Raw genomic sequence first — 18,982 nt, forward strand, 5'->3', positions numbered from 1 at the left:
GAGGAATCTTATTCTAAATTGTTGTAAATTAGCCATACAAGTGACATATTTGTGCTTGGTGGTGAAAACTCTTCATCAAATTTTTGGATTAACCAGAATATCCAATATCTTAATTTTAGAGAAAGGCAGTGGGGACCAGAGATTGTTGTGCCTGGGATGCTCCCAGGAGGTGCTATAGTGATGCTGCAATGAGTTTTGATACATGTAATGTTACAAAGGAGAAACTGTAGAGGTTTAGAACTAGGATTACTATAGATTACTTCCCATTCTTAATAAACAGTGAATCAAGTTTTCCCCTCAAATTAAACATATTTCAAACCTGTCGGGTACGGTGGCTTACGCCTATAATCCCAGCACTTTGGGAGGCCGAGGCGGGTGGATCGCCTGAAGTCAGGAGTTCGAGACCAGCCTGACCAACATGGTGAAATCCTGTTGCTAGTAAAAAGACAAAAATTAGCTGGGCGTGGAGGCAGGTGCCTGTAATCCTACTAGAGGGGCTGAGGCAGGAGAATTGCCTGAATCTGGGAAGTGCAGGTTGCAGTGAGCCGAGATTATACCATTGCATTCCAGCCTGGTCGACACAGTGAGACTCCATGTCAATAACAAAACCAAACAAACAAAAAAAATATTTCAAACCAGATGTTCTGTATTCTGATATATTTAACTTGTGTACTTCTTGAGTTATCTAATTTTGTTAATTCTTATTAGGTATCTGATTCCCAACGAAAACTGTGAAAGAAAACTGTTCTATCATTTTTCTAGTAGTGTATCTGAAAAATGTATAGAGCTTCATGTGGCTGTCAGATCTTGACCTAAAGCCATTTTGGTAAACTGACCAAAAAGTCTTATCAAATTCTGGTCCAAGACACAATTTAAGTCCAAATTGCTTTGTGATAGTCTTGAAAATTAATAAATCCAATAACAGAAAAAAAATCGTGGAAGACATACAAAGATAAAGATTTTTTTTATATAGTACATTTTTCTCTTCATTTAATGGGTAGTGATCACCTAACAGCACTGTATTAGCATTCATATGATAAGTCTTTGAGTATTCTTTTTTTTTTTTTTTTTTTTTTAAGATGGGGTTTCACCATGATGGCCAGGTTGGTCTTGAACTCCTGACCTCAGGTGATCCACCCACCTCGGCCTCCCAAAGTGCTAGGATTACAGGCATGAGCCACCGCGCCCGGCATCTTTGAGTATTCTTAAGGTCAAGTGCCATGTTACAGATTTTAAGTTCAAATCAAATCAAAGGAATTTAGAATTAAAATGTAATTTACCAATGCTTCCTATAGCTTTGTGTTATAGTAGAAACAAATAAATGAGAACAATTTTCTTTACTTCTCTAATAAACTTGCTTTCACTGTAAAAAAAAAATAAATAAATGAAAGCTTACTAAGATGTGGAGGACTAGCCCGAGCAATATGGTGAAACCCCATTTCAACAAAAAATACAAAAATTAGCCAGGCATGGTGGTACCTTCCAGTAGTTCCAGCTACTTGGGAGGCTGTGAGGGGAGGATCACCTGAGCCTGGGGAGGTGGAGGCTGCAGTAAGCTGTGACTAGGCCACTGCATTCCAGCCTGGGGACAGAGTGAGAGAGACCCTGTCTCCGGAAATAAATAAAGATGCAGAGGAATGTGACTTTACACAAAATATATCTTCAACAAGTTGACTGGTAGACTATAAGTGAATTTAAGTATGGGATTATGGAGACTGTTTCTATAAAACAGTTGTCCATGATTTATGTGCCATTAATTTGTTTAAACATTATAAAGTTTTTTTTTTGTTTGTTTGTTTTTGTTTTTTTTTTTTTGGAGACGGAGTTTCACTCTTGTTACCCAGGCTGGAGTGCAATGGCGCGATCTCGGCTCACCGCAACCTCCGCCTCCTGGGTTCAGGCAATTCTCCTGCCTCAGCCTCCTGAGTAGCTGGAATTACAGGCACGCGCAACCATACCCAGCTAATTTGTTGTATTTTTAGTAGAGACGGGGTTTCACTGTGTTGACCAGGATGGTCTCGATCTCTTAACCTCGTGATCCACCCGCTTCGGCCTCCCAAAGTGCTGGGATTACAGGCCTGAGCCACTGCGCCCGGCCCCAAAGTCTTTTACTCTAATGTTCATATTGCCTGGGGAAAAATTAATTACTATGTGAATTTTTCCCTAAAAATACACCCAAAAAAATACTATAAAACTACACCTGGTCGGGAAGGGGGTGTGGGGAGGGGGGTGGGGGGGGTGGGAGAATTAAAACAAAACTACGCCTATTTTAGTTAAGATATTCCTAATCTGGCCGTGCACGGTGGCTCAAGCCTGTAATCCCAGCACTTTGGGAGGCCGAGGCGGGTGGATCACGAGGTCAAGGGATCGAGACCATCCTGGTCAACATGGTGAAACCCCGTCTCTACTAACACAAAAAATTATCTGGGCATGGTGGCGTGTGCCTGTAATCCCAGCTACTCAGGAGGCTGAGGCAGGAGAATTGCCTGAACCCAGGAGGCGAAGGTTGCGGTGAGCCGAGATCGCGCCATTGCACTCCAGCCTGGGTAACGAGCGAAACTCCGTCTCAAAAAAAAAAAAAGATATTCCTAATTAAATAAAGTGCTTCCTGAGTTAAAATCAAGTGCTTTTAAAAGCTACATTAGGGCTGGGCACTGTAGCTCATGCTTGTGATCCCAGCACTTTGGGAGGCTGAGGCAGGCAGATCACCTGAGACCAGGAGTTGGAGACCAGCCTGGCCACACATGGCAGAACCCCATCTCTACAAAAATTAGCTGGGCATGGTGGCTCATGCCCGTAATTCCAGCTACCTGGGAGGCTGAGGCAGGAGAATCGCATAAACTTGGGAGGTACAGGTTGCAGTGAGCCAAGAGCATGCCACTGCACTCCAGCCTAGGCGAGAGAGCGCAACTCCATCTCAAAAAAAAAAAAAAAAAAAAAGTAAAAGCTACATTAAGGCTAGGCTCCATGGCTCTCACCTGTAATTTCAGTGCTTTGGGAGGCTGAGGTGGGAGGATCACTTGAACCCAGGAGGTTAAGGCTACAGTGAGCTGAGATCATGCCACTGCACTCCAGGCTGGGCAATAGAGCAAGACTGTCTCAAAAAACCCAACAAACAACAAGAACAAAAAAAATCCTCTACATTTAAAGAAACAAAAACAAATGAGTCATTAATGCTCCCAGTGTTTAATGGTGGCCATGAAAGACTTCCACTGATTTAACCTGGGAAGCATTATTACTCACTCTTGGTAATATAATATGCTCATACCACCCAACTCACCAACTCAGGGACAGAGGATAGTAACAACAGGAAGTGCTTACAGTGCTTACTAGGTGCCAGGCATTGTTTCAAATGCTTTAACTATATCCAGTTAATCCTCCTCGTAGCTCTGTGAGTCAGAGACTTTTTTTTTCTTTGATAGCTGCCCATCACTGATAGAGACTGTTTTTATCTCCACTTTACAGATGTGAAAATTTAGTTACTTGCCAAAGGTTACTCAGTGAAATGGCTGAGGAAGACCCAGTTTCATTTAGCGTGGTTTTCAAGTCTGCGCTCTCACCCAAAGCTCATTACCTTTGGGTTTGCCTCAAGACTAATTCAATGATGGCTGTAACAGGACCACGGATGTATAATTTCACTCCCCATTCACTAGTGTAAATCCAGCCCTGACCTGTTGTGCCCTCTATATAAAAGCTTCTTTTTTTTTTTTTTTGAGACAGAGTTTCCCTCTTGTTGCCTAGGCTGAAGTTCAGTGATCTCGGCTCACTGCAACCTCCGCCTCCCTGGTTCAAGTGATTCTCCTGCTTCAGTCTCCCGAGTAGCTGGAATTACAGGCATTTGCCACCATGCCCAGCTAATTTTGTATTTTTAGTAGCGATGGGGTTTCTCCATGTTGGTCAGGCTGTTCTCGAACTCCCGACCTCAGGTGATCCACCAGCCTCAGCCTCTCAAAGTGCTGGGATTACAAGTGTGAGTCAATGTGCCCAGCTATAAAAGCTTTTAATGGCTAATATGCATGTTTTGTTAGCTCAGCTCTTAATCCTGGAGCATACCACAAAAGGTACAGTTCTAATAGATTATTTTCTTGTAGTTGATCTCAACAGGGAGCCTAAAATATGAAAGAAGTGGCTCAATAAAATAACATGAAAATTTAGGACAATAAAGTTTAAATTACTATATTCACTACAGTGTGTTTAACATTTGTGATTAGAGCTAAGTAATACTTTCAAAATTGTCTGATTTGCTCTTTTAGAGTGTCCAGCTAATCATTCTTTCCACTTGCAATAAATAAAACGTACCAGGCAAATGTTATCCAAGCCAAGTTTACAGAGGTATATCTGAACTCGGTACCATCCTCATTCAGATCAGTTGTCAGAGTAGAACACAGAGACTTTCAGGTGGCCTGCTTGGTTGCCCTTAGCCCAGAGGCACTTTATGGTACTTTGAATTTCACAATAAAGTGTAGCAACATGTCACAGCTTCTTCTGAAAATGAATTATGTTTTGTTTTATTTTGAGATGAGGTATCTCTCTGTCACCCAGGCTGGAGTACAGTGGTGTGATCATAGCTCACTACACCCTAGAACTCTTGGACTCAAGATCCTCTCATGTCAGCCTTCTGAGGAGCTGGTACTACAGGAATATACCAGCCCACCTGGCTAATTTTTTCTTTTTTTATTTTTATTTTTATTTTTAAGACGGGGTTTCACCATGTTGGTCAGGCTGGTCTTGAACTACTGACCTCAGGTGATCCGCCCGCCCTGGCCTCCAAAGTGTAATTTTTTCTTATTTTTTGTAGAGACAGGGGTCTCACTATGTTGCCCAGGCTGGTCTTGAGTTCCCGGGCTCAACCAATCCTCCCACCTTGGCCTCCCAAAGTGCTGGGATTATAGGCCTGAGCCACTGCATCTAGCTAAAAATGTAAACAAATTTAAATTGTCAGACAACAGCCTGCCCAGCTGTTGCCAAGAGGATAAACATACTTAAATTTACACTTCCGTATCTCACAATCTTTGGACTAGTAAAAGTGTCATAATTACTTCAATAGTGGTCAACGAAAATTTTTTTTTAAATTAGGGCTACAGGCCGGGCGCGGTGGCTCAAGCCTGTAATCCCAGCACTTTGGGAGGCCGAGGCGGGTGGATCACGAGGTCGAGAGATCGAGACCATCCTGGTCAACATTGTGAAACCCCGTCTCTATTAATACAAAAAAATTAGCTGGGCATGGTGGCGCGTGCCTGTAATCCCAGCTACTCAGGAGGCTGAGGCAGGAGAATTGCCTGAACCCAGGAGGCGGAGGTTGCGGTGAGCCGAGATCGCGCCATTGCACTCCAGCCTGGGTAACAAGAGCGAGACTCCGTCTCAAAAAAAAAAAAAAAAAAAAAAAAAAATTAGGGCTACAATATATCACATTAGGAGAAAGAGCAGACAATTTAAAATTTAAAAATGTAAGAGTGAAGAGAAGCAAAGAAAGTAGTGGTGACGGCAGCAGAGTACTTCTTGGATCTTCCCAAATCTCCTCATAAAAACAGTGAAAACAACTAGGGTAGCAAAAGAAAACATCTACAGACAACATCTCTACCCAAAACTGTGAAAAAATGTCCCCTGGAACTCTAGGACACTAATTAATGGGTGGGGCCAAACTAAGGTATCAACAAGAACAGAGGGAGGATAGAGAGTAGGAGGAAGAGAGAGAAGTGTGTGTGTGTGTGTGTGTGTGTGTGTAAGACAAGGCAAAGCATGTCCTGGCAGAAGTGGAGGTTAGAAAAATAGGGCCTGAGTGTGTGTGTGTGTGTGTGTGTGTGTGTGTGTGTGTGTAAGGCAAGGCAAAGCATGTCCTGGCAGAAGTGGAGGTTAGAAAAAGAGGGCTTGAGAGTGTGTGTGAATGTGTGTGTATGTGTGTGTGACTGTGTGTGTGTAAGGCAAGGCAAAGCATGTCCTGGCAGAAGTGGAGGTTAGAAAAAGAGGGCTTGAGAGCACTACAAGAACCAAGAAACCCAGAAATCACTAAGTCATCACCTTAAAAAGGAGCCCCACTAGAAGTTAGCATGAAACTAAGAATCACAGTGGGAACTGGAAGGAGGCCTGGTAGGGTCCCCGTTGCCAAGGACTGCAAGGGAAGGACCATAAAGCTCCCAGAAACAGCTTGTGGAATCTCCTTTGCAGGTCAGGCCCTGCAATGAGCAAGGTAGAATACAGTATGTAGGTGAATAGCTACTTAGCTAGCTAGCTAAAGCTGACAATAATAGCTAGGTCAGGCTAATCAAATTCAGTAACATTACTAAAATGCAGATAACTAGACATTATGTGCCACCTAGTGTGATGCCATAGGAAGTCTACTGTATCCTCAAATAAGCATTTTTGCCAAGAAAATAAAAAATAAAAACTTAATAAAAAATATGGGCCGGGTACGGTGGTTCACACCTATAATCCTAGCACCTTGGGAAGCCAAGGTGTAAAAATTACTTGAGTCCAGGAATTTGAGGCCAGCCTGAGTGAGATCCCATCTCTACCAAAAGTTTTAGATTATTAGTTTTTCTTTCTTTCTTTTTTATCTATTGCTGCTGAACAAATTATTAAATTATTATTTGTTCTTTTTTTTTTTTTTTTGAGACAGAGTCTTGCTCTGTCACCAGGCGCCAGGCTGGAGTACAGTGGCACAATCTTGGCTCACTGCAACCTCCGCCTCCCGGGTTCAAGCAATTCTCTTGCCTCAGCCTCCCAAGTAGCCGCGACTACAGACGCGCGCCACCACGCCCAGATAATTTTTGTATTTTTCAGTAGAGACGGGATTTCACCATGTTGGCCAGGATGATCTCGATCTCTTGATCTCATGATCCACCCGCCTTGGCCTCTCAAAGTACTGGGATTACAGGCGTGAGCAACCGTGCCCGGCTTCTTCTTTATTACTAATTAATTCATGATGCAGTAATATATTAGATTTTAAAAACTAGAAAACATGGAGGTGAAATAATATATTAAATGATAACATAAGGTTGTAATTATCCAAATGTGGGAAATTCTCCAGGATAAATAATCTGGCCTCTTCAATAAATAAAAGGCATGACAATGAGGAGGTCACAGAAAGGCACATTAAAAAAAAAAAAAAAGACCTAAAGACATAACAACCAAATAAAATGTACAGATTTTGTTTGGATCCTGATTTGAAATTACCAACTCTTTAAAAAAATTGTTTTTTGAGATACTGGGAGAAATCAAATATGGACTGAGGATTAGATTGTATAAAGGAATTACCATTAATTTTATAGGTGTGATAATGGTATTGTGCTTTGTTAAAAAAAGCAAAAACTCCTAATCTGTTAAAGATACTTGGAGAACTATGCACCAATAAAATAATGTAATATCTGGTATTTACTTTAAACATTTCTTCACACAGAAAAAAGTAGAGTAGATAAAATAAGAATGGCAAAATCTTGTAATTGGAGTTCATCAGATTTTCATTGTTGCTGTTTTTCCATGATTGAAATTCTTCAAAATAAAAAGTTAAGTGGGGCCGGGTGTGGTGGGCTACACCTGTAACCCCACCACTTTGGGTGGCCGAGGTGGGTGGATCACCTGAGTTTGGGAGTTTGAGACCAGCCTGGCCAATATGGTGAAACCCTTGTCTCTACTAAAAATACAAAAAAAAAAAAAAAAAAAAAATAGCCAGGCTTGGTGGCGGGTGCCCGTAATCCCAGCTACTTGGGAGACTGAGGTGGGAGAATCACCTGAACTCAGGAGCTGGAGGTTGTAATGAGCTGAGATCATACCACTGCACTCCAGGATGGGCGCGATAGAGCAAGACTGTCTAAAAAAAAAAACAAAACCAAACAACAACAACAAAAAACAGTTAAGTATAAGATGTCTAGGCACAGGTGCAATGACTTACGCCTAGGCACAGGTGCAATGACTTACGCCTAGGCACAGGTGCAATGACTTACGCCTGTAATCCCAGCATTTTAGGAGGCTTAGGGAGGAGGATCCCTTGAGGCCAGGAGTTTGAGACCAGTTCGGACAATGTAGTGAGACTCTGTTTCCCCCTCCCAAAAAAGTCTATGCACAATACTGTACAACACAATTTAAAATATCCAATTATTATACTAAAAACTATAAAACAAAAGAAGCAAGAGCAGTAGGAGTTATTTTAAATGCCTATAATTATTCAGTCTTTTTTTGTGAGGTAATTGTCATGTACTTTAGGTTAGCCTATTAATAGAAAGCCAAAACTAAAGATTACCATCATTTAAAAATATGTTTTTATAAAAAATATGTTTTTGTGAATTTTTGCCAATTTAACACACTCTCCAAAAGGACACTGTTCTACTGGGCCAGGTGTCCATGTCTGGTGTCATTCTTTGGAACACTCTCCCCTGCTGCTTCAATGAGAGACAAACCAAGCCTGTTAAATTATTACCTAGCAAACTTTTGGCAATTTCCCAACCCGTCACATTTTCCAGTCATTTTGCTCTTATGTTTACAGACCTGGTTGTTCATTCTTAGCCAACGTTCAGGAGGGACTTGGCTCCAGGCAAGCTCTTTTATCCTTTTGAATTTTGACGTCTCTATGAGTTAGCTATTATACAATATTATCACAGCCTATTTTTTTTCTGACTCATATTACCCAGGAGACAACTACAGAATGAACTCGGATTAAAATTTTATACAGCACGCCGAGTTTCCTAAAGGTTTGCTATTTTCTATCATCTGTGAAGGTCCATCGCTTCTCAGCCTTTTGGCTAAGATCAAACGTAGTATCTCTTCTTATCAGTTTAATATCTGATACATCCTCTATCCGAGGACAATATATTAAATATATTTTTGGAGTTGGGAGATGGAATAGGAGCTTGCTCAAAAAAAAAAAAAAATTTGTGAAGGTCTTTTTTCCCTTTCCTCACAATGTATTATCTGAAGGGTTCAAGTGCCCTGCCTGTGTTTCTACAATTTTCTTACCCATAACGAATCACTATAATGAGAAGTAGATCTTAATTTGGCAGGTTAAAGCATGGTGCAGGTCAAAGCTGCCTCCTTTCTGTTCCACCTGCATTATATTTTGCTCCTTTGGTTTTTGACCACATGTCAGTTCTTCTTAAAGATCTTCCTCTGGGCTCTAATACTTGTTCGCTCTCTCTGTTTATAAATATAAATATTATATCATTTCCCTGAGGGACTGGATCACCCCAAAACTAGCTAAAAATAATTTCAAACATGTAAACGATTTGAGAACTAGAGACAGTAATATTGAACCCATTAATAGGATGGCATTAGGCAGAACTGTGCAGGGAGACTTTCTAGTTTCCAAATACACATATACACTCACTGATGTAAAGAGTGAGAACTTCTACTAAGGACTTACTGAAGTGACCAAGAACTCTTCAGCTTTCTTTCTTCACATAGCCTTTGCAGATGATGCCAAAAAGATGACTAGATTAGTGTTTGTGAATTTATTTGAACTCCTTGATAGAAGGATGCCAGGTACCTAGTCAGCAAGATATAAAACTGTACATTTGGGGTGAGTAATTACAGGGAGTTATATAGTCCTTAGAAGTAGGGTCAACACTCGTTGAACATCAGGTATTGTAATAACTGGCAAGAAAACAACTGGATTTTATCTACTCCTGATGTAGTTAAAAGCCTGGAATTCCTTAACCTACCTTTGTTGACATAATACATGAATGTGAACTGTGACAAGTCCTTTTCTGGTCAAAAATAGTATAAGCACCCAGTGTCTAAGATTAGCTAAGAGAAAATAAAAACACTCTAAAATTTTAAACTGATCAAAGATATAAATAAGCAATCCTAGCACTTTGGGAGGCCAAGGCATACGGATCACCTGAAGTCAGGAGTTCAAAAATCAGCCTGGCCAACAATCTTTTTTTTTTTTTTGAGACAGTTTCGCTCTGTCTCCCAGGCTGGAGTGCAGTGGTGCGATCTCGGCTTACTCCAACCTCTGTCACCCGGGTTCAAGAGATTCTCACACCTCAGCCTCCTGAGTAGCTGGGATTACAGGTGTCCACCACCACGCCCGGCTAATTTTTTGTATTTTTAGTAGAGATGGGATTTCACCATGTTGGCCAGGCTGGTCTCCAACTCCTGACCTCAAGTGATCTGCCCGCCTCGGCCTCCTAAAGTGCCGGGATTACAGGCATAGGTCACCATGCTCAGCTCTTTTTTTTTTTTGGAGACAGGATCTTGCTCTGTTGCCCAGGCTGGGCACCCAGTGGTGTGATCACAGCTCACTGCAGCCTCAACCTCCCGGGCTCAAGTATCTGGGACTACAGGCACTGGCCACCACGCCTGGCTAATTGTTTCGTTTTTTGTAGAGATGGGTCTCCCCTTGTTGCACAGGCTGGTAAACAGGCATTGTTGAAGACTATCAGCAATAGACTGAAACTGGGAGAATTTATGGGTGTGGAGGAGACATGAACAGGACTGATGAAAGGACAGAACAAATAGGATGTTTCAAAGTTGAGTTTTAAGAGAGGAAATGACTCAGCCACAGTGGAGGGAGAGAGTTCCAGTTAGGTGAGTTGTAGGTGATAATGCAGCTTGGGTGAGCTCATCATCTACAGAGAACAAGATTCTAGAAGCTGACTCCAGAATGTTATCAGGATCATGAACCAAAGCACAACATTAAGAGTTTACAAAATATTTTTCCAACAGAGGAACAAATATTGGCATTCTTTACTTTTAAAACTCAGGGCAGTTCTGGTCATTAAACCTTAGGAGACAAGCAGTATAATCACAGTAACAACTAATAAAAATGATTGACATGAAGGAAAAATATTCACATTAGTGTAGTTTAAATTTGAGTTATTCATCAAACATTTGAGGAGCCACCCTTTCCCAGACTCTTGGGGTACAGTTTTGAACAAGAGGGGCACAGGTCCTTCCCTTCTACGAGGCTGCAATGCTACAGATAAATGAATGACTCTATGGTCTAGGAAGAATGAAGCCAAAGAGTGCTGTATCAGTCCATTTTCATACTGCTATAAAGAACTTCCCTGAGACTGCGTAATTTATAAAGAAAAGAGGTTTAATTGACTCACAGTTCTGCATGGCTGGGGAGGCCTCAGGGAACGTACAATCATGGCAGAAGGGGAAACAAGTATATTTTACATGAAGGCAGGAGAGAGAGGAGAAAGTGAAGGGAGAAGAGCCCTTTATAAAACCATCAGATCTCCTGAGAACTCACTATCACGAGAATAGCATGGGGGAAATCCTCCCCATGATACAATCACCTCCCTCCCTTGACCTGTGGGGATTACAATTGGAGATGAGATTTGGGTGGGAACACAGGGTCAAACCGTATCAACTGCATTACTGATACTTATAAAACCATGGTTAAAATGAACATAGACACGTTCCATTGGAATTCTTTAAATAGGGAGCACACTTGCAGTTTCAAGAAAGGTAATTTCCAAGACAGATCAAGACAAAATACTAACGAAGCCAGAGTGGTTGGTACTAAGTAATTTGCCTGAAATTAGATTAGAAACTCTGTGAAGGCAGAGATTATGTGTTTGGTTCACAGTGGCTCAGCAGGGAGCACAAAAGCACCTGAAAAATAGTAGCCAATCAATACTTCTTAAAAATTACATAAATGGGGCAGGCACGGTGGCTCACGCCTGTAATACCAACATTTTGGGAGGCTGAGGTGGGAGGATCACCTGAGGTCGGGAGTTCAAGACCAGCCTGACCAACATGGTGAAATCCCATCTCTATTAAATAAATAAATAAATAAATGGGCTGGGCTCAGTGGCTCATGCCTGTAATCTTAGCACTTTGAGATGCCAAGGAAGGAGGACTGCGTGAGGTTAGGAGTTTGAGACCTGGCGGTATGTACTGGTAGTCCTAGCTACTTAGGAGGTTGAGGTGGGAAGATAGATTGAACCCAGGAGTTCAAGATCAGCCTGGGCAACACAGTGAGTGAGACTCCCATCTCTACAAAATATAGAAATGAGTAAAGCAAAAATTTATTGAATACTCATTATGTGTAAGTATTGCTTTTGCAGTGTTTAGTATGAGTGTTACTAATCAGTATACAGATGATGTAAATACAGTGTAATAACTCTTAAAGAGATAAGGCCCTGTGCAGTGGCTTACACCTTTAACCCCAGCACTTTGTCAACAGTTCAAGACCAGCTTGGGCAACGTGGGGAAAACCCATCTCTACAAAAAAGACAAAAGTATTTGCTGGGCCTGGTGGCACATGCCTGTGGTCCCAGCTACTTAGGAGGCTGAGGTGGGAGGATTACTTGAGCCAGGGATGCTGAAGCTGGAGTAGGCCAAGATCGTGCCACTGCATTCCAGCCTAGGTGACAAGAGTGAGGAAACCCAGTCTCAAAAAAAAAAAAAAAAAAAAGATTAAAGAAAAAGGGCCGAGCTCAGTGGCTCACGTCTGTAATCCCAGCACTCTGGGAGGCGGGCAGATCACCTGAGGTCGGGAGTTCAAGACTGGCCTGACCAACATGCAGAAACCCGTCTCTACTAAAAATACAAAATTAGCTGGGCGTGGTGGTACATGCCTGTAATCCCAGCTTCTTGGGAGGCTGAGGCAGGAGAATCACTGGGAGGCAGAGTTTGCAGTGAGTCAAGATTGCGCCATTGCACTGCAGCCTGGGCAGTAAGAACAAAACTCAGTCTCAAAAAAAAAAAAAGTAAACATGGGAGGGAGGCTACTAGAATAGAATAGTGAGTCAAAATAATTCAGGGATATGGAGGCTTCTTAGACAAAGTAATGTTTGAGCTGAGTTTTTTTGTTTTTTGCGGGAGGATTTTGTTTAAGACAGGGTTTTGCTCTGTTGCCCAGACTGGAGTGCAGTGGTGTAATGGTGCAATTACGGCTCACTGCAGCCTGGACCTCCTTGGCTCAGGTGATCCTCCCGTCTCAGCCTCCAGAGTAGCTGGGACTACAGACTCATGTGGCCACACCAGCTAATTTTTGTATTTTTAGTAGGGATGGGTTTTTGGGGTTTTGCCATGTAGCCCAGGTTGATCTCGAACTCCTGGGCTCAAACTATCCTCCCATCTCTGTCTCCAAAAGTCCTGGGATTACAGGCATGAGCCACTGTGCCTGATCTGAGTTGAGTTTTGAAGGTAAGGCAATGGGGCACAGTATGTGTTAAATCACTGTGGAATGAAATAGCATTATGCATTTGAGGAAACAAAAACAGTGCAGTTTGGCTGAAGAGAAGAACAGGATGATATGATAGTGTCATGGTAGGTTAGGTTATAGGGTGAATCTAGATCTATTTATATGCTATGTTAAAATTTGGGCTTTATTCTAAATTTAGGAATCACTAAACTATGTTAAACAGAGGAATGACAGAATCATAATCTTCATTTTATGAAGACCACTCAAGCAGCAGTGATAGTGCAAAGTGGGGGAAGAATGGAGGTAGGAAGGTTTAAAGTATGAAGAAAGAAAATAGAATCCATAGGAAGTATGTTACTGGGAAAGAAACTGGATTGTGGGGGCTGAGTGAAAGGTACTAGAATCACTGCTAGGCTTCAAGTTTGGATTTAGTGCCACTTAATAAAGTAGATAATAGAAGAGAAGCAGAGGTTTTATTTTTGTTTTGAGGGTAGATGAGAAGGCAAAAAGGGTAATAAATCCAGTCTTTCCTTAAGCTTTAGGTACCAGTGGGACACATAAGTGTGCATGTTAGTCTTCTTTCGATGGTATCATCAGGTCAACCACACTCTCTTAAAAATGGTTTTTGGTTGTTGTTGTTTTTGAGATGGAGCCTCACTCTCTCTGTTGCCCAGGCTGGAGTACAGAGGCATGATCTTGGCTCACTGTGATCTCTGCCTCTGGAGTAGCTGGGATTACAGGCATGTGCCACCATGCCTGGCTAATTTTTGTATTTTTTGTAGAGACAGGGTTTTGCCATGTTGGCCAGGCTGGTCTCCAACTCCTGAGCTCAAGTGATCTGCCCGCTTCGGCATCCCAAAGTGCTGAGATTATAGGTGTGAGCCACTGTACCCGGCCACAAATGTCTCTTAGTGTGTGTGTGTGTGTGTGTGTGTGTGTGTGTGTATACGTCTTTGAGGCAGCATGTATATATATATACACACACACACTTACACATATATATGTCTTTGGGGCAGCATGATTTTTCTGAATTTTTTATGTGCTATGAGGCCCCCTAAAAAAGAATTGGATGAATAAACAGGTTGTATGTTGGTAACTATAAGATAAATAGTAATTTAATAATTTGGAGAAATTGTAATCTTAGCACTTTGGGAAGCCAAGGCAGGTTGATTACTTGAGAGGAGTTGGAGACTAGCCTGGGCATCGTGACAAAACCCTGTCTCTACAAAAAATACAAAAATTAGCTGGGTGTGGTGATGTGTGCCTGTAGTCCAAGCTACTCAGGAGGCTAAAGTGGGAGGACCACCTGAGCCGGGAGGTTGCAGTGAGCAGAGATTACACCGCTGCAGTCAAGCCCGGGCAACAGAGTGAGACCCTGTTTCAAAAAATAAATAATAATTTGGAGAAATAGTCCTTAACATTACAGTACTGTGATCTAAGACCTCATTTCATATATAAATAAAACATGGCAGCATGAATAACAAGTCCAATCTGCTTTCCATTAAACTGTAATAACAGTAAAGCAGACGTGATAAAATAAGATGCATTACTTTATCTCTTTGAAATTGGTTGGTAGTGCATACTCCATAGCACAACTTCTATTGGCTTTTGCAGTAAAGAAAAAAATTTTAAAATGCGACAGATTTTAAATGCAATTTCCCTGCATAGTTATTAATATAATTACTGAACCTAATTTCCTTATGTTGTTATTTTTGTCTTATTTTTCAACCAAGTGCTTCTTACCTATATCAATTTTTAGAAACTTACTAGTACATTAGGATATTTTCTAAGAAACTAAGCACATAAAAATACCCACTATGGTATTTAAAATATTAGTCTTGTCTTTCAAGTGTATATTCAAACTTTTTCTTTTACACGGAGTCTCACTTTGTCGCCCAGGCTGGAGTGAAGTGGTGCGATCTTGGCTCACTGCAACCTCTGCTTCCTGAGCTCAAGCAATTCTTGCGCTTCAGCCTCCCCAGGAGCTGGGACTACAAGCGTGCACCACCATGCCTGGCTAATTTTTGTATTTTTAGTAGAGATAGGGTTTCCCAATGTTGGCCAAGCTGGTCTCGAAACCCTGGCCTCAAGTGATCGCCCACCTCAGCCTCCCAAAGTGCTGGGATTACAGGTGCGCCCGGCCATATTCACTTAAACATTTAACGACCCAGGAAAACCTCCACCTAGGATTTTAAGTTGTATACACAATGCTTTTATTTTGTTTCGATCAAAATAGTCTATTCATGACAATATTTGTGAGCCCATTCACTTCTAAGATAACAAATTGTTAGTCTAGCCAGTCTCCTTCAAACTTGTTTTCTCCTTCTACCCACCATCGTCAAGATGTAAAGGAATTCACTACCTCTTCTTCTCCCAAGGGAAAAAAAACCAAACAAACAAAAAAAAAATCGCTCCTCCTCCTCTCCCAATCCCCCGAAACACACCCAATTCCAGGAAAAGAAAGAAGAGGGGACGCAAAGTGGAATAAGTTATGACCGGAGACCGAGTGCACAAAAATAGGACCAAAGCCCAGGCTCGAGACCGAGACGAGGAATCGGTCACCACAGCCGGAAGATCTTGGCTATTTGCCAGAAGAGAACTGACCGGTGCTAAGAAACCAGACAGAGCGAGTGACAGGCAAGGAAAGAGGGCCCACCTTTGGGACTGCCTGAACACTCAAAGAATGAAAAAGAAAGGTCAGGAATCCAAGACAGGCTGCAGTCCGCCAGAGCGACCAGCCAGGTTAATACCCAGCTCCGAAGGCCAGCACTTGGGTGAGACCCTCGGGAAGGAAACGGCGCCTGGAGACCGCATGCTCGAAGGAAACTGATAACCAGGAAGCCTAGGACCGCTTCCAAAAGTCAGAGTCCCAGCCTCGCGTCCGGTAGCCACCGCCAGACACCGGACCGGGTCTGAGGGCGGGCCTAGGGGCGGAGCCCGAGCTCCTTCCCCGCCCCCTAACGGCGACTCGGGATGCGTTCTCAATGCGCCGGCGTAGGGTGAGGCCGGACTCTATTTGGCGATTAAGCGTGCGAAGCGTTCGATACCCAGCATGCTGTGCGCTAGTGACGGCCCTCCGCCTATCCCCTTCCCAACCCTACCCCCACCCCTCCCTCCGCGGGCCCCCCTTCCCCTAAAGTGAGACGGGCAGATGGAGGAGGGACTGTAATGGCGGCGGCCGGCAGCTCCCTGCTCTGACCCACGGCAGGCACACAGCAACGACCCCTTCCCCGCCCCTCTCCTGGCCGGCCTCCGCCCCACCGCCAGCGCGGGGCCACCCTTTCCAGCCCTTCCCCCAGCTGTCGGCGTCTCGCCCTGCGCCCCGGCCGGGGCCCCACACACAATGGACGAGCTTGCCGGAGGCGGTGGTGGCGGCCCCGGGATGGCGGCCCCTCCCCGGCAGCAGCAGGGACCTGGGGGGAACCTGGGCCTTTCGCCAGCAGGGAACGGAGCGGCGGGCGGCGGGGGTCCTCCGGCCTCCGAAGGAACGGGTCCCGCGGCAGGCCCCGAGCTGTCCCGGCCGCAGCAGTACACTATCCCGGGGATACTACACTACATCCAGCACGAGTGGGCTCGGTTCGAGATGGAGCGGGCGCACTGGGAGGTGGAACGGGCCGAACTGCAGGTACCTCGCTGGGGTCGGTGTGCGGGACGGCTGCGGCGGCGGGGTTCCTAGCCGGGGGGTGGGGCCGGGACTCCTCTCAGCCGGAGCCGTCGGGAGGCCGAGCGAAACCTACCTGTGCTGCTCGGGGTGAGACAGTTTTCTCAACGGCTTTCCTGGAGTTCCCCTCCCTCTTTCCCGCAGAAGCTTGCTCCCCAACCTTCACTAGCTACGCGGTGCGGGCCTCCTCGGGGCAGCCATTTTGGCTTTTAGTATGGCGTCTGCGGGGGCTCCTCCGCAGGCGGCCTTCCTGGGCCTCCAGGGCTTGAGTCCGGGTTGGGGCCGCTCGACACTGAGTTTGCTCTTGTTTGTTCCGCTTGAGATGAGGAGCCTAACGAGAGGGACTGGGATAGGCATCTTACCCCATTTTTCCGGACCACCCCCTTTTCCGATTTGGCATATCTGGCCCCCTCCCTATGATTTGGTACGCACTTGCCCCTTGACAGCTACTCTTCTTTCCTGGGCGGCTACGGTGCACAGTGAGTTGCGACTGACCGGTGAAGTTTTATTTCCCATCGTCAACTTTAAATGCTTCTTACCTGAGATGCTGCCTTACTCACTTGGATTCTCTGTAGTTATTCCTTACTTAGTGACTCATCAACGCTTTTAGCACTGAAATTTTCTTTTTAGAGTACTTTTCACTAGACCTCCTTTCCCCATCCCTTTCTTTATCCATAAAAAACCACACCAGACTGACTATGCTGTATTTATGAAACGACTGAAAAGATTTAATATAAGTTTGAAGTGAAACGTAGTTGTATCATGTTACTTACTCGTGCAGGAGAAGCAAAGTGAGATGTCCTCAGGACCCTTCATGGTTGAGCTTGACTCATTCCTTATAATGTGAACCTTTGATAGGCTACACGTTTGGAAGATGTTGGTAGTTAACAACTCATGTCCTGGATCTCAAAATAGGCTACACGTTTGGAAGATGTTGGTAGTTAACAGCTCATGTCCTGGATATCAAAATTGCCGCATCTTTTTGAAAGGATTATTTAACTTTCTTGAGTATTTGTGTTTATTTTTAAATACCTTTGCAGGGCAAATTTAGGCTTAGAAGAAAAAAAAATACGTCTAAATAGTATCGCACCTGTTCTTCAGACTGTTGTATATTTAGGAGGTAAGCGGTATTTGCTGTCATATATGTCATATGCCTATGGTGAATATTTAGGCAAATGTAGTGTTGAAAGGAGGAGGACTGGATTAACTAGAACGGGTGTCCTCAAACGAATATGAATCTCTAGTTTGCTGCTGAACTAGTAAACTTTTATATGACTCCACAAAGTGGGTGAAGTTAAACTTTTGAAAAGTAAAAAATATTTAGGTATTTTGACACTGTATGAAGTCTTAAAATTTTAACAATTGTTAGTCATTTCAGTGCTTTAAAGTTGTGTTTTGATATAATATTGGGCTTTAAAAATACATCTTTCAAAAAGCTGAAGTCAAAGTTGTGGTTTCTTTTAAGTTGTGTACAGTCTGCTTTAAATACTTAAGATTTGTAGAATTTTGATGGTATACAGCTTTCTACTACATCATGCTGCAAACTTAATTTTCTGTGTGAGTAAAGTTAGTAACGCATTTATTTTTAAAATTTGCATTGACAAATGCATTAAGGCTTAGGCTCACTAAATAATACTTCACCATTCCCCACTTTGGTTTCTTCGACCTTTGTACTATTGTATGCAAGTTTGGGTTTTAACACTCTTCGAGTTAGCAATTGCATTTTTCACCTACAAACTTCACTAATGTAAGCAGCTGAGAAAAAAGATATATTGTGTCCAAATTAGTAGAACCTGTTCTTTAATGAAGGCTTTATTGCCTTTAGCACTTGCTTTCCCTCCTAGGCCTCCTCTCCTTTACAGCTACAGAAGAGTGTTGTAAGGACGAGTCCTCTTGCTTGCTTGCTTTCAGTTCTACTATTGGTATAGTAGTTCTGATATAGCCATCCTAAGTTTTTGTTTCCTTGTTTTGAAAAAGTCCTACAGTGTTTCTAGACTCTTTATTTCATACTGATTCTTCTGTAATAAAATGCTCATGATGGTGTTTTTTTTGGGTGTGTTATATATTTATAATGTTTTATTGAGTTACTTAGTTAATAGAGTTTCTAGTTTGCATCAGGATATTGAATTTGCGTTAGGTGCCTTAAGTCTACTGAGATTGCTTGTGAGATGCATATTTTAAAATGTATGTGTTGAATACAAATTTGTGGGAGGGTTGTAGTGAAGCAT

General features: G+C 43.1%; 2 protein-coding genes and 1 pseudogene across 5 annotated transcripts in view; 2 read left to right on the forward strand and 1 right to left on the reverse strand.

Annotated features, from left to right (window-relative positions):
• AP4S1 (adaptor related protein complex 4 subunit sigma 1) overlaps positions 1-17,585 on the reverse strand; it is a 61,657-nt gene extending 44,072 nt beyond the window's left edge. Inside the window, exon 1 of one of the 3 annotated variants that reach the window (XM_012468411.3) lies at positions 17,528-17,585. The gene's annotated coding sequence lies outside the window, so the exon portion shown is untranslated. Of the gene's footprint in view, positions 1-16,830; positions 17,154-17,527 lie in introns of those variants that run through there. The other 2 variants (XM_012468422.3, XM_012468438.3) reach the window with 2 other exon arrangements.
• Positions 8,716-8,889, forward strand: LOC135274511 (U2 spliceosomal RNA; annotated as a pseudogene).
• The window catches only part of STRN3 (striatin 3), a 127,396-nt gene continuing 124,656 nt past the window's right edge, over positions 16,243-18,982 (forward strand). For both annotated transcript variants that reach the window (XM_012468395.3, XM_012468403.3), the window contains exon 1: positions 16,243-16,718. In XM_012468395.3, coding sequence (XP_012323818.2) covers positions 16,437-16,718 — 282 coding nt within the window. In that variant the 5' untranslated portion in view covers positions 16,243-16,436. The remainder of the gene's footprint in view (positions 16,719-18,982) is intronic.

Source organism: Aotus nancymaae, unplaced genomic scaffold (assembly GCF_030222135.1).
Source record: "Aotus nancymaae isolate 86718 unplaced genomic scaffold, 86718_ANA_hifiasm-v0.15.2.pri h1tg000011l, whole genome shotgun sequence".
Classification (NCBI taxonomy): domain Eukaryota; kingdom Metazoa; phylum Chordata; class Mammalia; order Primates; family Aotidae; genus Aotus; species Aotus nancymaae.